General features: G+C 57.3%; 2 protein-coding genes across 7 annotated transcripts; both read left to right on the plus strand.

The window, feature by feature from the left end:
- Window positions 1-25: 25 nt before the first annotated feature.
- Window positions 26-8,040, plus strand: CENPM (centromere protein M). Of its 4 annotated transcripts, none has more exons than XM_036931439.2 (6): window positions 26-175; window positions 638-717; window positions 1,763-1,855; window positions 3,710-3,789; window positions 4,921-5,062; window positions 7,347-8,040. In XM_036931439.2, exons 1-5 carry the CDS (start codon window positions 119-121, stop codon window positions 5,013-5,015), a joined length of 405 nt encoding a protein of 134 aa, XP_036787334.1. In that variant the 5' UTR covers window positions 26-118; the 3' UTR covers window positions 5,016-5,062; window positions 7,347-8,040. The 4 variants fall into 4 exon arrangements, with proteins under 4 accessions (XP_036787334.1, XP_036787336.1, XP_036787333.1 ...); XM_036931438.2 differs by having other exon boundaries at window positions 41-175; window positions 4,971-5,062; XM_057486328.1 differs by lacking the exon at window positions 26-175 and adding an exon at window positions 417-511 and having other exon boundaries at window positions 4,971-5,062.
- Window positions 8,041-15,805: 7,765 nt separating this feature from the next.
- TNFRSF13C (TNF receptor superfamily member 13C) lies at window positions 15,806-19,323 on the plus strand. Of its 3 annotated transcripts, none has more exons than XM_036931483.2 (3): window positions 15,806-16,077; window positions 16,304-16,621; window positions 17,097-19,323. In XM_036931483.2, exons 1-3 carry the CDS (start codon window positions 15,942-15,944, stop codon window positions 17,276-17,278), a joined length of 636 nt encoding a protein of 211 aa, XP_036787378.2. In that variant the 5' UTR covers window positions 15,806-15,941; the 3' UTR covers window positions 17,279-19,323. The 3 variants fall into 3 exon arrangements, with proteins under 3 accessions (XP_036787378.2, XP_036787380.2, XP_036787379.2); XM_036931485.2 differs by having other exon boundaries at window positions 15,807-16,077; window positions 16,388-16,621; XM_036931484.2 differs by having other exon boundaries at window positions 15,808-16,077; window positions 16,385-16,621.
- The last annotated feature ends 1,435 nt before the right edge of the window (window positions 19,324-20,758 follow it).

Below are 20,758 nucleotides of genomic sequence, written 5' to 3' on the forward strand. Positions count from 1 at the left end.
TCCCACGAAGCCCCGCCCAAGAGGTCACGTGCCCCTTGGGGCGCGCTCAAGGCGGGCCTCGAGGAGGTTTGAAAACCCGGCGCTCACCGCAACAGCTGCGGTGCGGCCTGCAACGGCGATGTCGGTGTTGCGGCCTCTGGACAAGCTGCCTGTCCTGAACACGGCCACCATCTTGGTAGGCGTCCGCAGCCCCGCTCCACACCCCTACTCCCCTCCGTGCCAGCGCCTCAGCGTAGCGGCCTACGCGCTCTCGGAGATACCGCGCGAGCTATTCCGAACTGGCGTGGTGGGCGGGAGAACCACACTCTGAACCAATCGAAGTAGCCTCCCTCTGAGGCTGCAGGACGTCCCCACCAATAGATGCGCGGCGAGCTCTTTCCCGGTTTCTGATTGGTGGGGCGGCGGGATGAGGGACGGCTGAGTTGGGCTCCGGGAGGGAACTCGGTGTTCCAGCTTCCCAGGGTCGGGCCTCCTGGGAGAATCCTACCCGTCCGAGGGAGAGTCCGGGGAGGTAGGACCGCGCCGGAGCGTGTGAAGACTGGGCCCTCAACCCGTGCCCGGCCGAGTCCTCTCGGTAAACGATCTCCGGCGGGGCTGCTGTGCCCAGGTATCAATCGTCCGCCTTCTGTCTGGGCAGCTGGTGGGCACGGACGATGGTCTTCTGCAGCAGCTGGCCAACTCGATGCTCCAGGAGGACTGCGCCTCGGAGCTGAAGGTGTAAGTAGCCGAGGCAGGGGTGTGCGATCGCTCGGCCGCGGTCTAAATTCTCCGTGAGGGACAGTGAGCAGCCGCCCAGAGGCGGGCGCACGGGGTTCCTGGGAGTGCGCGGTCGGCTTGGTCTAAGGTATCCTCCACAGTTGTTCTGTTTCCTCCAGCACTTACCGCCCTGAGAAGTTTCCTTGTTTACCTGTTTGTTACCTTGTGTCCAGTCCGCCACCCCCATGACACCAAGGTCAGCCCCCTGAGGGCGGGGGCTTTGACTTCCCCCTGGTGAACCCCGCTACCTTGAGCAGTACTTGGCACCGAGCAGATGTTCAGATACCCCCAAATCTGGAGGAAAGGTGACTAAAGAAGTATATTTTGTTTCCCTTTTCTAACTGATGGGGAGTAGAAACAGCTGCTGATGGGAGTCAAGTGTCTATATGGGTGTCATTCTCCCTGATAAAAATAAGCTGCAGCGGTCCATGTTGAAGGAGAATGATCCAAATCTACCAGGTATTCCCTCCATGGGAATTGGAAATGCCCCTTACTAGATAAAATAAACCTTGTTGCACCACTTTAAAGAATCTGATGCAGTAACAAGTTTAGATAAGCATGATGGGGGTGACTTGCCCAAGGTCACACATAGCTAGTAATTGGCAGAACTGGGATATGAACCCTCTTCTATCACACTGCAAAAGGGTTCAGTCTTAACCCCTAAATCTCACAGTCTAACACCCCCTCTTCTGAGCCTGGTCTCCCAGCATGCAGTATAGCTGGCTAGCCTTGTACCATCTTATATCCCAAACTCCGTGTCCCAGTGGTTACTAAACAGAGCTCTCTTCTGGTGGAGGGAGTCAGGCAGGACTAATCTGGATAGGACTGGCTCTGCCCTGCCCCCATGCTCCCCGGAGGATAGGGTGAATAGGGCAATGCCCACAAGAGCAATGGGTGAATAGGTGAGGAGCCCTTAACAACCTCTCCCCCTCTAAAGGGCAGCTTGCAAATGGTCACTGTGATGTTGGTGCATATGTCTTTAGTACTTCAGTTTCTTGTTTTTCAGCCACTTGGCAAAGTCCCTCCCTCTGCCCTCCAATGTGAATCGGCCCCGAATTGACCTGATTATGTTTGTGGTCAACCTTCACAGCAAATACAGGTGAGAGCCAGAGGATGGGAGTGGTCAGGGCCCAGGCAGACCTGCCTCAGGGGTGTGCTGGGACAGTAACCTCACTTGGGATGGGAAGGAGAGGAGGCAGGGAAAGGCTGCCCGGGTTAACCTAGAGGATGAGCCAGTGACCTGTGCATGACGATTAAAAGACACTGCTGACTCCCAGCAGTGTCATCTGCCATTCGGCTCCAGCTCCCTGACAGCCGGCACAGACCGGCGAAGTGGCACGTGTCCTCAAGGCCACTGGGGAAGGAGGCTAGACTTCTGAACAGACAATTATAGCACCTGGGGTATGTCCTGTAAAAGAAGGGAGCATTGTGCTCGGAGAGCCCAAACAAGACCTCAGACTCTCAACACTTAGGTCAGGCAGACTTTCTGGTGGAGGTGACCAGGTTAAGTTAGCCAGGCCAAGATAGGAGTGAGCAGAATGTTCCAGATGGAGGGTTACTGTAAAGGGTAGGAGGAGCATAATGCACGTGGAGGACTGTTAAGACCTGTGTAAGGGCAGGAGCCCAGTCTAGTGGGCTACGGAAGGGGCCATGGGAGTGGTGGTGATGTTTGTGGCCTAGCCTGGCTTCCCTATGGTGCTGGCAACCTTGGGCACAGGACTGCAGCAGCCTTGGGAGCACAGAAGGAATGTCTACCTTCTCTGTCCTGGGGGACAGCTGACTGAAGGGCAGGCAGGGTTTAAGGTCCAGCACAGAGACCAAGGCAGACACCGAGTCGTGTGGTGGGATTGAGGGAAGTCTGTGGCGGAAACACTCGGAACCCAGGGACATAGAGGCACCAGATAATATGTAGTGTCAGAACTGAGTCCAGTCTCAGTACCTGACCAGCTAGAACCAGTCACCGGTGACTTAGACCCGTGGTGGGGCCAACGGGACTGAGACCTGCCGTGATACCGGAGGGTCCTGGCTCAGCAGATCTGTTGCTCTTTGAGTGAGATCTCTCTGTTCACCAAAAGGGACACTCGCCAGCCTTTGAAGAGATCTTGCTCTGCAGCCTCACTTGGGGACAGAGCATCATTGCTATTGGCCTCAGGCCTTGTTTGTTCAGGCTGAAACCTTGGCTTGGGCAACCAGACCAAAATGGCTCTTTGGCCAGGAGACCTCAGATTCCTTCATCACTCTGTGGACCCCAGTGAATGAAAGCCTTGGCCCAGGCCGTCAAAGTGCCCTTGTTCGGAGGAAAAGATTGTTTTTATACAATTGATATGACTAAATACTGCAGCTTTATTGGAAAGCATTTGGCAATACCTACATACATTCTAAAAAGACACATCCTGTGGCCCATCTCGTGCCCTACTAGCACCTGTCCTACAGAAACATTTGCTTGGCTGTGTAAAGATGTGTGTAAAAGAATGTTCATGCAGTGTTCTTCGTAATGGTGAAAAACCAGAAACCACATCAATGTCCATTGCGGGCAAATCAGTTGTGTTGTTGTGGTCATTTCAAAGACTGTAACAGGTACATAGAACCCAACTAAACCCAACTAGAAGGTTATATGTATCACTGTCTGTATTTACATATGAAAAAATTCTAGAAGAATAACACTCCAAGCCAGCAGCAGTTACCTCTGGGGAGTAAAGACAGAAGGGTGGTGCTGGAGAAGGAGACTTTAAGTTTTTACTTTTCGCCGTGTTTACTATTTGTTATTTTACAGGCTTGAGCCACTCTGTAATTAAAAGTACTTAAAAGTGAAAGGACAAAACATTCCTCTCGGGCTGTTTCCTGTCACCCTCTTCTCATTCTTTGGCCTCTGGGGTGAGGAGTGGGGCTTCCGCCTTCTCTGTTGTAAGTTTGTCCTTTGGTTTGTTTTCTCGCCCTGGCTGGGCCACCCCAGCCTCCAGAACGTGGAGGAGTCCCTGCGCCACGTGGACACCACCTTCTTTCTGGGGAAGGTGGGCTTCCTTGCCACTGGCGGTAAGTGTGCCCCTTGCCTGCTGCTGCCCACCCCCGCCGAGGGCAGTCTGTCCCCAGGCCTTAGTAGACCCCTTGCTGAGGCCGCCTGGGGATGGAACGAGCACGGCCTTTCGACCCGGGCCTGTTGGTGGTCTTTCCGAAAGCAAATCCGAGCAGATCCTTCTGCTGAGTTAGCTGCTGAGAGTTGCCTCGCGCTTCTCTGTGGCCTTCAGAGTAAACTCCAAACTCCTGTAAAGGCACAAAGCATTTTGCAGTTTGGCCTTCTGCTTCCCAGTCTAGTCTCTTCCATTCTCTCCCATCCTTTGGTCCCGCTTGCAGCTCTCTGAACAAACCCGGATGCTCCTGGGAGCTTGTAGTATTAGCAGTGGGAATAAGAAGAGCTGATCTTTAGCGAGCACTCCCTCTATGCCAGATGTTGTCCTAAGTGCTTTGTTTCCATGTCACTTAATCTTCACAGCAACTCCATGAGGTAGATATTATTATTATCTCATTTTATAGTTGAGGAAACTAGTAATTTGCCCAAGGTCCCATAGCTAAAAAGTGGTAGAGCTGAGATTCTACAGGATAGTCGTGTTCCGGAGCCCATGCCCTTGATGACTATACCATACGGCTTCTCGCGGATGCTGCCTCCTCCTCTTCATCCAGCTAACCCATATTTTCTACCTCTGGGGGATGCCTCCCTGACCAGCCCTACAGTCTGGACCCTCAGGGTATCCTATCCACCCTGCTCAGTCTTTGTCAGACTCTCCCCACCCTTCCCCCTACACCGATGGTGTGTGTCTGACCTTTTCCCCGACCCCAGCTGAACTGTGAACTCCTTCACGGGAGGGCCTGGCACAGTCTGTTCTCAATCAGCACTGGTGAATAAATGAATGCAGGTCATTTCTATATACTAATTCACTGAATCTCTCTAGTAACTCAGTGGGGTGCAGGGGCTGTTATTATCCTCATTCTATACATGAGACTCATGTTCCTATAGAGCACTCCCTCAAAGCCTGTTCAGCCTTTTTTTCTAATTTGATGATCTTAACTGTCCTGAAAAGAAGGTAGAACAGGCTTGCCACCACACTGACGAGTAAGGAACTTAGGCCCAGGGAGGGGAAGTGAACCACTTTGCCCAGGGCTTCCTAGATCACAGCCATGAAGGCAGGCGGAGGTTACAGCCGATGGCTTCTCTGCAGCTGGGCGGGACAGCCACTGCAGCGTCCATCGGAACACCATCGTGAAGCTGGCCCACACCTACCGGAGCCCCCTGCTCTTCTGTGACCTGGAGGTGAGGACGCTGGTCGTGCAGGTACAGAGAGAGGGGAGTCAGCGCACGGTGGGCATATCAGGAACGCTGCCTGGAGGATCACTGGGCACTCAAGTGAGCTGGTCCTGATGTAGAGACAGAAGATGTGGTTTGAATCCCGGCTTTTCTGCTGGGTAGATGGTTGGAAGGACACATATGGTATTGGTTCTGCTCCGACTCACTTCTGTAGGTGTTTCTCACAAAGTGAGTCCTTATTACTAGGGTAGCTGAGCAGACTGATGCTTCGATGATAAATTTTGCTCTTCAGCCCCTCTCTCTACAGTGTGAATCCTGATAAGTCTGTGGGTCCGTGTGCTGCTATCTCTCTTCCACCCTAGCCTGCTGACTGTGTGGCTTTGAACAAGTCACCTCCCCACCCCACCCCCAGCAGCAGCAGTCTTCTTGCCTCAAAGGGGAATCGTAAATCTTTGCACCACAGCTCAGCGGCGCTGGTTGGCCATTTAGCCCGCTGGAGTGCCAGCTAGCCTTGGGATGGTGGGCAGTTCTGCGTGTGGCCAGTAGGTGGCAGGCCACACCAGGTGCTGGGTGATCGCGGCTCCTGAGAACTTGAGAAAAGGCCAGTGGCGGTGGCCTCTTAGCCCACAGCTGGCCTGCTGAGAACGTAGACCTGGCGTTCGCTCGGGTGAAGCTCCGTGTTTGGACGGTCACCACTCCTTGTACCCGTGTGTCCTTTTCAGGCACACCCCTCCACATCATCGAGTTTGAGCCTCACCATATTTTAAGGACTTAGCATGGCAGGACTGTCAGCCCCATTTTGCACGTGAGGAAACATGTTTAGGGAGGTGTGGCATTTGCCAGGGAAATGATTTCCTCGCTCTGCTGACAGGGTCCCGTGCTGGTCCCCGAGAGCACACCTGAGTCAGACACAGTCCCTGCCCTTTCAGAACCCAGTGAGACAGACCAGCATGTAATACATGGAGCAGCAGACGGGGCTGCTGACGTTTGGAAGCCTGGCAGTAGAAAGGAGTCATTCCTTCCTGTAGGTGAATAAGGCTGTTGCGATGTGACCAGACTTGGGTTTTTGGTCACATCTCTGGAGTGTGATATGTGGATTAGAGGAGGCAGGAGGCAGGCTCTGTGGAGGCTGAACGAGAGCAGCAGCAGCTGGGAGGTACCTTTAGTGGCAAAGGCCTCAGAACTGAGAGTAAGAGGTCTTACCTGACAGACATTTCTCACATATCTGCAGTGTGCCAAGCGTTGTTCTTGGCATCGGGGGTGCAGCATAGAACAAAACAGTAAAAGGAATCCCAGCCCTGCTCCAGTGGAGGGAACAGAGTAAAGCAGCAGAAAGCGCAGTGGTTAAGAAGGCACTGTGACAGGTCAGGCGGTCACGCCGTGTTTAGAATGGCACAGTGACGGGTCAGGTGGGCGCACAGTGGTTAGAATGGCATTGTAACGGCTTGAGTAAGTGGTGGGCAGCGAGAAGGCAGTCTATGAGGAGAAGTAAAAGCAGTTAGAAAAGGTGTTTTGAGGAGGGAGGGAGTGGCGATTATGCTGGCAAGTTTGGGGATAATGAGGCCAGAGTGGGAGGACCAAGATGGGACCTCAGTTTAGAACCAAGGAGGTCACGGGTAACAAGTGGTGGGAGTGTGAGCAGGAGGACCTGAGGACGCCCTGGTCTCTAGTTTGGACCACTGGGTGACTGACCGGTGCTGGGCCTCCTGGTTAGAAGGGGAGCCGGGAGGAGGGGGTGCCTTAGCCAGGGCAGGACACCTGGGCATCACTGCCCGCTCTTCACACACATCTATGGAGCATCTCCTGTTTGCCTGGCACTAGCCAACGCCGGGCCCTGGTAGTCTAATTACCTTATCCTACTGGCCCTTCAAAAGCCCCATAAAGGAATCCTCTGTTGAAGGCACCTCCCTGTCAGTGTCTGCAGGTCCCAGTTAAGGGAGGCTTCCAGGTCTCTGCCTCCTGGGCACTGGTTAGCACACCTCTGTGGTCACGAGCCATGTGACTCCAGGCAGTTTAGCTAACCTCACAGCCTACTTGCTCAGCTTTTGTAACCCTGGAGAAGGGGCCGTCACCTCCTGTGCCCCTGGAGGGCGCTGGGAGGACCCAGTAAGCAGAGGTGGTTGGAAGCTGCTCCGTGAGGTGCCCAAGGTGATAAGAGCATCGCCATGGGGGGCAGTGGTGCTCTGAGCTGTCCCCACGTCTAGGCAGCCTGTGCAGGTGCTCTGAGTAAGGGGCGCAGGGCTGGCAGACTGGACCTGCCTCACCGCTGTTCTCTGCTCTTTCTCTGCAGATGGAAGTCTCTCGAACCACCATGGCGCAGCGCCTGGTACGGATGCTGCAGATCTGTGCTGGCCATGTGCCCGGTGTCTCAGCCCTGAATCTGCTGTCCCTGCTGAGGAGCTCTGAGAACCCCTCCCTGGAGGACCTGTGAGAGTGGCCAGGTCCTCTGGCCCAGGCTGCTCCCCATGGCTTGGTGCCCTGTCCAGTGAACAGTCACTGTTGCTGAAGAGTGAGTCAGGATCTGTTCCCTGCAGGGCCTGAACTCTGTGCACCCCTGCTGGGGATGGGGGGCCTCAGGGAGGGAGGAGGGGCTCGGCTCCCTCCAGCAGAGCCCTGAGTCTTTATCCGGCTAAAGCAGTTCATCTCCACTTAAGGCTCCATTTGAACAAAGGGTCTGTGGCTAAAAAAAGTTTAAAAATCACTGGTCTCATTCACTACTTTGATTTTTGGATGAGGAAACAGAACAATTTTAAGCATAGGGTGGGTCACGGGAGCTTGGAGCTCTGCGCCCAGTCTGACTCCATGCCCCGGCCGTGCCATTCTTAGGATCTAGTTCTTGCCTCTTGGAGCCTCCGTTTCCCCAGGTGTAAAGTGGAGATGGACAGGTGAAGTCCCGGGGTGGTGTCACCCCCTACCCTTGTTTGTATGCTTGAGGTCCCTAATAAATCACGTTCATGCCTCGCACAGTGCCAGGTAAGCACTCACTGAGTGGCAGCTATTATTTGAAATCACACAGAGCAAAGTTCAAAGCCTGGGGCAGATCCAGGAATGACATTGCCTAAGATTCATCATTTTGTGAGAATTCGGTGACAGAAGCGGGCTGGTGCGCTGGCGGGCTGGCTTCCGGGTTGTCAGGGAGAGATCGTACAGGGACTATCGCTGGCCTTCTCCTTTGGGTCTGAATTCACTGAAGTGCCGGGATTGGAATCCGGAAATCCCATCAGCCAGGGTGGGGCTCCTGCTGGTGCCCTGTGACAGCTGGACCCGCAGGAGGGCGGGGGAAGAGGCCTCAGAGGGAGCCAGCCCGGCTTCCTGGGAGCATGACTGCAATCCCCACCCCACCCTGCTTGTGCCAGGGCAGTGCCAGCACCGCGGGGCCTCTCTGCTTTGACGTCACCATTGCGGCCCAGAGCTCATGCTCTTCATGACAGATGGGCCAGCTTAAAACCCGTTGCCAGTGTCCTGGGGGCAGGGCCCTGCCCTCCTTTCCCTGGGCAACTTCCAGAACCTAGCCCAGTGCCCCACCCCTCATGCTCAGACAGCTGGCTGGCTGAGGCAGCCCCTTGGGCCCCACCAAGGACCTCAGCTACGTAGATTCCGGGTGAGGTGACACTTGCAGGGCCCTTCACGCTTTACAGAGCCTTCTCACACAGCCGCTCCTGTCATCCTCCCAGCAGACCTGTGAGGTTGATAACATTTCCCCATTTCACAGCTAATGAAACCGAGACTGTTGGTATGAGAGGTGCATCCACAGGCACGTAGCTTGTCTACACCAGAGCCCACCTCTGGCCCAAGCCTCCGCTTTTTCCCTCCAGTTGTTTTCCTCTGGGCCTGATCAGTCAATAAAGGTTCCCGCATCTCTGCTGAGCAGGCCCTGAGCCAGGAACACAGAAGTGACAGAGACAGAGCCCTGTGCCTACGGAAGCAGCCATTTGGAAGGCAGTCTCGTAAAGTGCCGCTCCGTCATGGGGGGCCCGAACCTCAGGACAGGACTGCTTGGTACCCTCAGTACAGGGCGGAGGTTGCCCAGGCGGGTTAGGCTTTGTGGAGGAGAGGGCAGCAGCCGGGTTGGAGCCCCAGCCCACACCAGGAGGACAGGTCCAACTGCAGGCTTAAGCATGGCTGTGGCCAGCACCAGGCACTCCCCTAGCATTTGGGAAGTGGCCAGCTATGGTGTGAGGCTGGGATGGGTCCAGGGTTGAGTGAGGAGGCTGGAGGTGAGAGGTAAAGGTGTGTGTTGGTCTCTGAGAGGATGAGTAGAATCAACAGAGGTCCAGGAAGAGGCCCGCCATCTCAGAGGGCCCAGCAGCTCCTAGAAACCAGCATTGTCTGCAGCGCTTCAGTAGCCCCGGCCATAAAGGGCAAGACTTTGCAGGGCAGTTGCGGCGGGCTGTTAGAGGGTAGGTTGGGTTTGGGCGCTGCTGGAGCATGGTTCCAAGCAGGAGAGGCCGGCAGTGTGGACACAGCCTGGACACAGCCTGGCTGCCTCTTCTGGATGTGTCACTCAGTGCTAGAAACAAAGGGGGGGGTCCTCCCCATACTCCCTAGCCTACGCCAAGCCAGTAAGGGGCACACTGTCTCCCTCTGGCCCTGTGCCATGTTTTCTCTGCCACCTGGTGCCACTTAGGGAGAGAAGTGGCATCACTTTTGCAGCTGAGGATCTGGGAGCCTTCCAAGTGCTGGGGGAACATGGTGCCGTCACTGCTGCCAGCTCCAGCGAGCTTGGCAGGGTCCCTGGGACCGAGGGGCCGCCTCTGCCTCACGGCAGAGCTGAGCGACCCCAAAGAGCAGTCAGCGGCCCTCTCAGCCTGCTGCCCCTGGGCAGGGAGTGTGGCCACTTTGCACTGTCTGGAGGCCAGTGACGCTGTCCAGGAGGCAGTTTGACCAAGGGAGGTAATGGAAGACCAGTCTTTGTGCCCCCACGGTGCCCAAGAGTGTTGCTTGGTGCTGTGGTGGGGTGGAAGGAGAGAGGCCAGACTGTTCTTGGCTATTTACTGACCGGTGAGCCTCAGCGTCCCCATCTGCGGATTAGGTTCAGGCTAATTACTGCCTTTCACCCCAACTGGTTGTAAGAATGGAGAGTAAGAAGCCATTATTTTAAATATAAAGCTTTAAGCAAATGTCAGACCTCACAGGCTGGCCATGGTCACAATGGAGGCATTTGCTGAGGGTGGGGTGCGGGTCCGAGGAGGGGGCAGCCTGAGACTCCTGGAGGAGGTGCCCTTCAGCTGGACCTGGGGGCTGCGGGGCCCACACTTGCCTAGAGTGTGGAGGAAGGCCTGGACCTGGGCCCCCACCGTGTGGGTGAGGTATGCCGGGATCTTTGGGGGCAAGGCCATAGGTTCCTCCGTCTCCTCAGACAACCTGGTTATGGGCAGCCCTTGGGAGCTTAATTCGGGGTGGGATATGGCCCGAGCTGGAGTGTCCTGGCCCAATCTGATAGTATTTCCCATCTGTGCCCAGGAGGCAGGGCCTCCCTGCTGGGGAGGGGGCTCTGCAGCCTGGCACCTGTGTCTGCTTCACCCCTCAGTGAGCAGAGGCCAGGCAGCCTGGGGCTGGGGCTGAGACAGGGCAGCCTGGCCACAGAGGGGAAGTGGTGCAGTGGGAAAGGACCCGGCTTCTGAGTCCCACTGACTTGGGGTCTGCGGCCAACCTGCAGTGTGACCTGGGGCAACTCACTTCCTGCCCCTGAGTGCCACAGCCTCTTGAGGTTCTCATAAGGCTCAGGGAAACTAAAGACCTGACAGTGCCAGACCAGCCCTGTGTATACCCTCCACAGACGGATGTCATGCCCAGGGGTGTGGTAGGTGAGGTGAGCGCCGGGGTGTTCTTGAGATGAACCTGCCATGGCATGCCCCTCCGCGTACACCTGGTGCTAGGCAGAACCTCAGGCAGGACTCCAGCACAGAAGGACCCTTTCCACAAGGCACCTGCTGGCTTACTTTCCCTCTGTCTTCCCTGGGGCCGTAAGGTGCAGGTACAGAATTGGTGTGGAAGGATTTCTTGCAGATACTTGGAGACTCAAGGGCATCAGAAGGGAGTCAGGACAATGATGGCTGCCCAGCCCTCCATGCCGCCAATCTGAGGCCTGCCTAAGTGTGCCCTTGTGGACTGGGGGCCACTGGAGACCAGCCCTGGGAGGGAGAGCGGGCAGACAGTCCCCAGTGCCCCTGGCCTGGAGAGGCGGCAGCCTTCCTCCGGCCACCCTCTTACATCAGGGGAAATGCCAGAGGCATCTGGGGGGCCCCAGGAGCTAACATTTGGTAGATGTCTGTCTGACTTCATAAAAGCCCCGCAAGGCCAGGCCTCAGGGGCCCCTCCAGCTCTCGGGGCTCCTCTGCCGTGCTCGGCCACAGGCTTCTGCAGGGCTGGGCCTGTCTGCTGACAGTGGTGGCAGGAGAGCTCCGGCTGAGGGCTGCCTGGCTCAGTTCGCCCCTCATCCTGGGCTTGCTTTCCTTTCTGGGGAGTAAGCAGCACAGGGCCGCCTTCCCAGTAGGGCTGAGGCCAGGAGTGCGGTGCCTGCGGGCCGCAGGGCCAGGCCAGCACTGAGTCGGTCCTGCAAACTGCTGCTTTCCTGGCTGCTGCACCATTCCCTGGGCTTGTCTGCTCCTCCTGGAAGTCCCTGGGGGTCTCTCTTCCCTGTCTGTCTGTCTCTCTGTCTCAAGGTCTCACCAGGCCTTCCCTGACTCCCTGGCCCTTCCTGAAACCATCCCTCCTGTGTTTTTCTCCCCAGCACTTCTCACCGCCTCCCCTACTATGGTTTCACTCCTCGGGTTTTGTCTTTGTGGTTCCCTGCTGTGTGCCCAGAGCTTAAAACAGTGCCTGGCACATAGTAGGTCTCTGTAACTATTTGGTAAGTGAGTGGAGGTGTCTGCATGTGGAGGAGGCCTGTGCATTCATGCAGGAGGCCCAGAGCCAGCGGGCTTCTCATCCCTCCCCTGTGGTGCCCTAAAGGCCTGGGGGCAGCCCCTGGGAGGCTCTCTGCTCCTCAGCCTCCTCCTCACCTGGCCTCTCAGCCATCCACCTCCCACCTGCAGGCCTGGCCCCCAGGAGGTGGGCACTCCACACCCTGTGGCTGAGAGGCTAAGGGGTCTCCTTTCCCTCCCATAGAGGGCCATATCCCCTACCCCAGGGCCATGCTGCAAGAAGTGCTGGAGCTGCCCTGGCCAGGAACCCCGAGGGGTGCTGGACTGTACGTGTGTGGAGAATGGGGACTTAAGGAGAAGCAGCTTGGGCCTGTGAAGACCTGGGCACAGATTCTCTAACTGCTTCATCGCAGGGTGACCTGCCCTTGCATAGCCTGGGTTTAAGGGGAGAGGGGCCGGGGTGGGGGCTGCCCTCCGGCCTCACCAGGACTTTGTGTTGATCCCTTTGCCTCTCCTGCCCTCTCCCAGCATCCAGAGGCCCAACATCGCATCCTTCCTGCTATCCTCCCAAATGTCTGTCCTGCTGCTATCCCCCCAGGGCAGGTTTATCTCAGTGCACCCCAGGGGGGCTTCCTAGCAGTGTCCTGTTTGTCAGAGCTGAAAACATGAGAAAGTCTGGTTTAGGGAATCCAGTCCACTGTAACCAAGTGAGATGGAGAGCTGACACATCATGAGGGGACAGGGAGGCCACCACACCATGCGGCCCCTTTACGCTCCTGTACCCACACATGAGGATTTAAAGGCACAAAACCAGATTGGGATGAAAGAGTCCAAAGTGAAACAGCGTCCCTCTGGGGATGGCAGGGAAATGCCCCTTCTTACTCAGAGACTTCTGTATTGTTCAAGGGTTTTTTCACAAGAATGTGTTCAGGTATTACTCGCAGAATGACAAATAACACTGTCTTTTAAGTGCAGCGTGCATCCCAGGTCCCAGAGCACTTTCACATCTAGATCTGGGGGCTGGGCCCCTCTGCCCCTGGGGACAGCGCCCCCCACACTGAGCTTGTCCAGCAGGTAGGGTTTCCTCACTTCCCCACCCTGTTGCCAAGGCATGACGGGCACAGGCCATGCTTCACAGCTGGCTGGACACAGACCCCATCCAGGTCCCAAGTATGTGCTGGGTCATCCCTTTGCCCCTCAGAGACCCTGTCTCCCCATCTGAAAAATGAACATTGTAATAGTGCTTGTGTCAGAGCCACTGGGAGGGTGTTTTGGGGGAAATTTGGGAACAAAGATAAAGGGAGACCCTTTTCCCTTTTTAACCATTAAAAAAAATTCATCAGTGAATAAAAACTTGAGAGCAGTAAGAGATTCAATTAGAAGAGATTTTCAGCGACAGAGTCCCTTATTTTCTACTCAGGAACACATTGAGGTGGTGATAGCAAATTACTTAAAAATTAGCAAGAACCACATTGATTTTAGAAACTTTTAAGTCCTCTCTCTTGGTCACATCTCCTAGTTAAGAAATGTCAAAGACATAAATAAATAAACGACAAAAGCTATGCCAGAAACATAATGAAGGCATTGGAGACCAACCTCACATTTATCACCGCGGACTGATGGGGATCCCTCTTCCTAACTGCTAAGCCGTCCACGCAGACATGTCAGTTAGGAGGCGCAAGTGAAAAGGTTTGTCAGGGTCAGGCACCTGCCTGGCTCCCCCAGGCCTTTCACTGTTGCCATGGGACCTGCCCCTTGCAGGCTCATGGACGCACCCCGTGAACACCTGTGTCAAATGAGTATTTCTGCTTCTGCCTCAAGGCTGCCCGCGCCAAGGTAAGGGCCTGGCAGACCACAGTTCTCTCCCTCTGGCTTGGGGCCCTGAGGGCCACCTCGTCTGTTCTCTGCCAGAGTCAGAGCAGCCACAGTGAGACAGCGGCCTTGTGCCTGTGCACAGGTGGCTCATGTAAATGACCCCAGCCCCAGCCCCACTGGCCCACTGTCTCCCAGGGCCAGGTTCCCCACTCCCGGTTCCCACAAACCTCAGCCTGTTCTGCCCGAATGTCTGGCATGATGGTTAAATGAGGCGCCTGGTGTGTAGAAAGGCCTATGCAGTCCTGCTGGGGACAGGGGACCACAGCCCAGATAGTGATGAGGGTGGGGGCTGTAGCAGGGCTTCCAGCCTTGCCCACCATCTCCCCACCAGAGGGCCGTCCCTGCTCTGCTCCGGGCTCCCCACCCCCTCACTACACACCCACACCCACCACCCCAGACCCACTTCTCCCTTGCAGCTGCCCCACCGCCTACACCTTCCTGCCACAGAGTTGCTGGCCCGTGGGCAGGGGATGGAGAGACAGTGGGCCAGGACGCCAAAGGGGGGGCCAGAAACGTGGGGACCACCCCTGCTACCCTCACTCTGTCACATCACTCTTCCCTCCTAAACAACTGCTAGATGGTTCCCCCGCCCTGGACACAGTGCCAGCCTCCTTGCTGCTCCGCCCTCCCTGTCCAGCCTCCGAGCGGCAGCCAGAGAAAGGGGCCCTTCCAGAGCACGGCCTTCCCAGGGCTCGTCACTGCACTGAGCCTGTGCCGCCAGCTGCAGTCTCAGGTCCGTCCATCCCTCCACAGCATCCCCAGAGGCAGTGGCCTTGCCTGTCCCCAGAGCAGACTCCTCCTGTCACCTCCAATCCCTCCTGCCCTGTTGCACCTGTCCCCAAGCCCCCTCCCTGTCTCCTGGACAGTCACACCTGCCTCTCTACCCTTCCCAACCCCAGGGGTCTGGTAGGGCCCACCTTGAGGCCCTAAGCCTGTGTTCCATGCTGAGGCCCTCTGCTGGCCCCTGCCCCCAGGTCGGGTGTGTGTGTGTGTGTGTGTGTGTGTGTGTGTGTGTGAGACTCAGGTGAGAGGTGAGTGTGTGTGTGTGTGTGTGTGTGTGTGTGTGTGTGTGTGTGTGTGTGTGTGTGAGAGAGAGAGACTCAGGTGAGAGGTGAGTGAGCCTCACACTGGGGAGGAGACAGGAGGGGCCTCCTTTAGATGTAGAGGCAAGGAGGCCGGGTCACATGGCCACCGGGAAAAACGAGCCAGGGTTTGCGGGCTGCCTAACGGATCTTGGAATGGAGGGACCACAACTGTTGATCTGAGTCTGCTTAAGATCTGGAAACTGGGTTGCCTGTGGACCTCGCCTGTCCTCTCCCACCCTGCCTGTGCTGTCCACTCCGGCCAGAGGTTTCTCACTGACGGTCAGACTGTGACACTCCCTGCCTAAGCCCTACGTGGCTCCGCAGTGCCTTTGGGCCAGAGTCCAAGCTCCTTACCCCTCCGTCGAGGCCCCAGCCCAGCCCTCTGGCCCCAGTACCCCCGGACCTTCCTCTTTGGGCCTAAGGCCTTTCTTCACACTGCCTCCAACCTCACCAGCGTGCTCTCTAGGCCTCCCTCCATCTGGCAAACGCCCGCTCATCACCACCTCCACAAAGCCTTCCTGACCCTCTGCGGTGATGACCTGCTGCGAGGCGTTTCCCCAGTCCCGTCACCACCACCACCAGCGCCGCCATCCCTCGGGGCGGGTACAGCGCGGCGCTCAAGTGTTTGATGACCTGAACCAGAGCTGCCTGGGAAGGCAGAAGGGCTCCCAGAGGAGGAGAGCGCTGGCGGGGATCACCTGGGCCTTTGGGCTGGCCTTGGGGACAGGACAGAGAAGGCCCCCAGACGTCTGTGCCCCGCCCCGGGGGGGGCATCCTCTGCTGCCGAGAGCAGGCCTGGCCTGGGCCACAGTCCCGACCGTCCCGGGGCCCAGCAGGGGCCCGCCGGGGAGGCGCCGGCGGGATGGTTGAGTGGTTGAACGGAGGAACCGCAGGTAGGAAGAGAAGGTCTGGGGTGCGGGCCCTGGGGCCCCGGCGGAGAGTGGTCCCACCCAGCGGGCGGCGGGGCGGGGCGCCGTGGGCGGTGCCCCCTCCCCCCAGGTCTCCTCCTCCGGCGCGGAGGCCGGTCTCAGTCCCAGCTGGGTGTGCGGCCCTGGCAGCATGGGGCGGGCGGCGAGGAGCCGGAGGGGCAGGGACGGGCCGGCCCCCACGCAGTGCGTCCAGGCGGAGTGCTTCGACCCGCTGGTCCGCAACTGCGTGGCCTGCCGGCTCCTCCGGACGCCCGAGCCCGGACCGGGTAAGAGTGGAGCCGCTCTGACCGCTGAGGCACGGGGCCCAGGGCGCGGGGACGGGGGGAAGGCTCCCGCCGAGGCCCGAAAATCCCGGGAGGGGGTGGGGGCGCCGGGTTGGTGGGGGCGGTGGGCAGGGGCTGCACGGGGACCAGCGATCACACGCGGCCCTCACGGTCCCCTCTCCCCCACCGCCTGTCCCTCCCCCGGCCGTCCCTCCGCTCCCCGGCCCAGCCTCGCCTCCCTCCGGCTCCCCACCTCCCCGGCCGCCCGTCCCCTCCGCCCCCCGTCCTCCCTCCCCGTCTCCTCCGCCAGCAGCCGGGGCGGGCAGCCTGGTGCCCGGGACGGCGCTGCAGCCGCAGGAGTCGGTGGGCGCGGGCGCCGCGGCCGAGGCGGAGGCTGCGCTGCCGCTGCCCGCGCTGCTCTTCGGCGCCCCCGCGCTGCTGGGCCTGGCGCTGGCCCTGGTCCTGGTGTGCCTGCTGAGCTGGCGCTGGCGAAGGCGGCGGCTCCGCGGGGCGGCCGCCCCCGAGGCGGCGGTCAGAGGCCAGGACGGTGAGTCCGCCTGGGGAACCGAGGGCACTGCCCGCTGGGAGGGTTGCGCCGTGCCCGCCCAGGGTTAGGGGCAGAGTGAAAGGGGCGGGGGCTCCAAGGGTGCTGCAGACAGAGGGACGGAGCTTGCTCCGAGCATCTCCGGCGGAGCAGGAGGCATAGTCCCACTCAGACCCCGGGCCAAGCGAGGGACACAGCTCTAGCCTCCCAGACTTCTGAGGAAGACACCAGCTGGGGAGCTGGGCCTGGAGGGTCTCGGGGACAGCCAGACTGGCTCCCCGCCCTTCTCTCCCTTCTGTCGCAGTCTCACTTTGCCAGCCCTCTCAGCACTTCCAGTCCCGAGGGCCAATCGGGTGCCACCTGTCCCCAGCCCTGCAGTGGGGCTTCATCACCTACCTCTCAGTCCCTCCAGGAGGCCTCCAGAACAGGGGTGGGGGAAGACTGTGGCCCAATCCTGACCCTGCGTTCTCCCCACCAGAGCCCCTGGACAATGTCATCGTTCTCTCTTCTGGATCCCTTGATGCCACAGCTCCCATCTGGCCTCCACCCAGAGAAGACCCAGCCACCACCCCACCTGCCCACAGCGTCCCTGTGCCTGCTACAGAGCTGGGCTCCACTGAGCTGGTAACCACCAAGACGGCTGGCCCTGAGCAACAGTAGCAACGGAGGGGAGACAGAGGCAGACCCTGCCCTCCCTGTGGGCCTTCAGCCAGGGGCTTGGAGGTTGAATTCAGCTCTTCACCGGGTACCCACCTGCCCCTTTCTTGGGAGCCCGGCTGCTCCCCAGCTAACCCTGCAGAACAACAGACTGCAGACCAAAGGGTTCAGACAGTATGGTGTCATTGGCATGTTTGCATTTGGCTTAAAACCATACCATCTTTGGCAGCCGTCAAAGATTGTGGCAGAGTTGCTGTGAGTTTGAGTGGTTGGGGCACTCTGAGTAGGAGGTTCTTCTTTAAGCATGGGGAAGCCACCAGAAGCCAGAATGAATCTAGTAGAGGGATCAAGTGGGAGGATGCTTGGTTTGTGGCTGGGTGTTGTATTTCTTTTAATGCTTGCCCTCAGAGCTGTCCCGCTTTTAAACTGATGCAAATGACAGCAATGAATAACCAATTAACTGGTTTGCTTCAGGATTTAGTACAAGATAATTTTAAGAAATAGTCTAGATTGTGCAGTATCTGCACCCTAGGGTGAACCCTGAGCCTGGCCCAATCCAATGCCATAGTCACCCTGGTGGCAGCTTCCAGAGCCTAGGCTTGCACTTGGGAGGAAGTCTACAGCCTCTGGGGCTGGACTGCAAACTCACGCTGAAGGCACACTGATGGGCATCTCCCTCAGAGACCACCTGGGGCCTCAGCTGCTCCAAGGCACAATTAGACACATACAGGGCAGGGCCCAGGACCTGCAGGAGGCTCCTTCATTCAGAGGCCAGGGCAGGCCTGTAACTTTGAATCTGGACCTGTCCGTTGAGCTCCCTTCTCTCTGCGGCCTGCCCTCTCCAAGCACTGAGCCACAATTGCTGGGGTCACTTGACCATTCTGTGCCAGCCCTTGGGCTCACCCACCATTCCAGGGGAACTGCTCCTCTGACAGCAAGGGCCCTTGCTCTGGGGTCTGGGGCTGAGCCCCCATCTCTTCCAGTACTGTGCACTCAGTCAGCTGCTGTCCCTTCTGCCAGCCCTCCTACACATGGTCAGAACCTCCTGACCTGGACTCTGCCCTGAACAGCATCCTTGGACTTTGTCACAGTTTGGCACTCTTGGCCAGAACACTGGACTGGGAGTCAGAAGATGGGGTTCTGGGTATCATTTTGTCTCACTGTAGACCTTGGCCATGTTCCATGCATCAGATGCTTTCTGCCCAGCAGCAGACACCTGCCCTTCCTGCCCACCCCTTTCCCAGCTCAGAAGACAGTCATCAGCCAATAGAATTTGGAGCTCCCAGCGCATGGATACTCACTTCTAAGCCTCTTCCTAGCCACTCCCTCCCTGAACCCACCTCAGAGCCCCTCCCCCTAGGCAGCCAAGTGGCTTGGATGAGGTCAGGTGGCAGGCAGTAGGCAGAGGGTTAGGAGCAAACCCAGAATGGGCACCACCAGCTACTCCCCTCCACGTCAGGCTTGGGGAAGTCTGAGCTTTTCCCAGCCACCCCTCTCTCCCAACCGCCTTTGTCTACCGCAGTCAGGGGCTGGGGCCTAGAGATAAAAACAAGTGGGCAAAACTTCTCTGGGCCCAGACATGCAAACCTCTGGCAGTGCTGTGTACCCGCTAAGCCCCTGACTGGTGTGCAATTTTCCTCTGGCCTTAGTTTCCTTTTCTGAAAAATGAAGGTTGTATGCAAAGTCCTCCTGGCCTGCGATCCTCAGAAAAGAAAGACAGCAAGGAAACAGAGAATCCTGCCCCCGCCCCATTTTACAGATGAGGAAACTGAGGCCTAGAGAGGGAGAAAACGTGGCATCATTGCCACCCAGCAAATAATAGAAGGAAAGTTCCTTCTTTTATTTACAGAGTTGGGGGAGAGGCAGGCAAGGGGGAAAAGGACCCCACCTCCTAGGGGCCCCCACTCTCTGGCCCTCTGTCCTGTACATTCTCTAAGGATCCTTCACGAGGTTACTGCCTTCGATCTTTATGACGGCAGCTGGACAAGGGGCATGGGTGTTTGTATTTGCTTTTATAAAAGATATTTTATTTAAAAAAATCATGATACGCGTTTTATAGGTATTTTTTTAAAGTTCAGGACAATCGTCCAGGGTGGAGTCTATGGAGAAATGGCCCATAATCCAACGCCAGCAGAACCGAGTGGTGGCTTCTCTGACATCATTGCAGTCATTCTATACTTAGAAAGTTATATCTTGACTGTCATATTTGGTGAGTTTTCTCTTGTTGTTGAACACTTTGCAAACAAAATTTTTAACATTTGTAAAATTTTCCACTTGGGCATTTGGTTGTTTTCAGTCTTTACTATTGTAACTGAGGCAGGAGCATCTCCTTGACATATATCTTTGCCTGCGAAGGAGCCATTGCAACCAAAGGCCTGTCCCTTATCAAGGCCCCAGTTAGTTGAATTGCATTCTTGGAAATCTAGACTATTTCGTGTCCCTGAGCAGGGATTATATGGCCATTTCACAAACAGAAAGAGACCCACAATGGTGAAGGAATCTGGACCAAGACACAGTTAAGCAGTGGTGGAGCTGGGCTGGACCCAGGCGCCTGCCCTTGCCCAGTGCAAAGGGCAGTGGTCACTGGCCCAGGTGCCACCTTGGGAGTGGCCAGGCCGGCTCCAGGGATTGATCCAGGCTTTGCTCCTTGTTTTCATCATTACTCAGATTTCCCTCCCAAGCTGGTCTGTTTTTGCAGTAAGAGGGATCCAAGATAGACTTTGGAAGAACTGCTTGTTGGGGTGTGAACAGAAGCAAGCAGCCCCCCTCCTCCTAGCCTGTGTTTCTGGCCAGTTTTTCCTGAAGGAGGGTTTGGTTTCCCCGAGGTCCCCTGGGCCCTGGCAGGTGGGGGTGGGGCTGGCTGAAGTCTCAGTTCCTCCTGGGGCTTCCTGCAGGCACATTTCACTTCCTGCCGGGCAGCCCCAGGCTCCGCTCTCAGGGTGGGGGTGGGGAGACCCAGCTGGTGAAGTCCGGGAGGAAGGACCCACCCCTCTTCTCCTCCTCTCTCAGCAAGGATGGCCCTACACAGTCCTTGCCTTTAGAGAACTAGTAGCATTTTCTGGGCCTGTCTCCCTATCTTAAAATTGGAACCTGTGGGCCAACCAGCTGTCTGAGATTAAAAGGTCATGTGGCCAGTAGGGTCCAGGAGTGGCTCCACCTCCTTCGTGAGACGAGGCACTTCCTGCCCAGAGTCCCCAGTCCTCAGAAATCCCCCAGGAAGTGAACTGGTCCTAGGCTCTCATCTCACTCATCCATTTATAGCCCCACCAGTCACAACAGATGCTGGATGCGCGGAATCTATACCAGGGCCTCTCAGGGTGGTGCTGGGAGGTCAGCCTCGCCAGTAGGTCTTAATTCGTCAGGAGACACAGAACACAGTGACAGGACAGGGTGACCCATGCCAGGGCCAGGGAATGCTCCGAGCAGGGCGGTGACCACTCCAGCACAGAGGGGGTGCCTTGGAGAGGAGGGGGTATGCCCTGA

This window comes from Manis pentadactyla, chromosome 10 (assembly GCF_030020395.1).
Source record: "Manis pentadactyla isolate mManPen7 chromosome 10, mManPen7.hap1, whole genome shotgun sequence".
Taxonomy (NCBI): domain Eukaryota; kingdom Metazoa; phylum Chordata; class Mammalia; order Pholidota; family Manidae; genus Manis; species Manis pentadactyla.

What these genes read in the sequence shown, in the direction of transcription:
- CENPM (XM_036931438.2), top strand. Translation starts at nt 119, where the DNA reads ATGTCGGTGTTGCGGCCTCTGGACAAGCTGCCTGTCCTGAACACGGCC. An exon ending in AACCTTCACAGCAAATACAG is followed by an intron (nt 1,856 to 3,709) that starts GTGAGAGCCAGA and finishes GGGCCACCCCAG; the next exon opens with CCTCCAGAACGTGGAGGAGT. An exon ending in GGGCTTCCTTGCCACTGGCG is followed by an intron (nt 3,790 to 4,970) that starts GTAAGTGTGCCC and finishes GCTTCTCTGCAG; the next exon opens with CTGGGCGGGACAGCCACTGC.
- TNFRSF13C (XM_036931483.2), top strand. Translation starts at nt 15,942, where the DNA reads ATGGGGCGGGCGGCGAGGAGCCGGAGGGGCAGGGACGGGCCGGCCCCC. An exon ending in GACGCCCGAGCCCGGACCGG is followed by an intron (nt 16,078 to 16,303) that starts GTAAGAGTGGAG and finishes TCCCCGGCCCAG; the next exon opens with CCTCGCCTCCCTCCGGCTCC. An exon ending in GGCGGTCAGAGGCCAGGACG is followed by an intron (nt 16,622 to 17,096) that starts GTGAGTCCGCCT and finishes TCTCCCCACCAG; the next exon opens with AGCCCCTGGACAATGTCATC.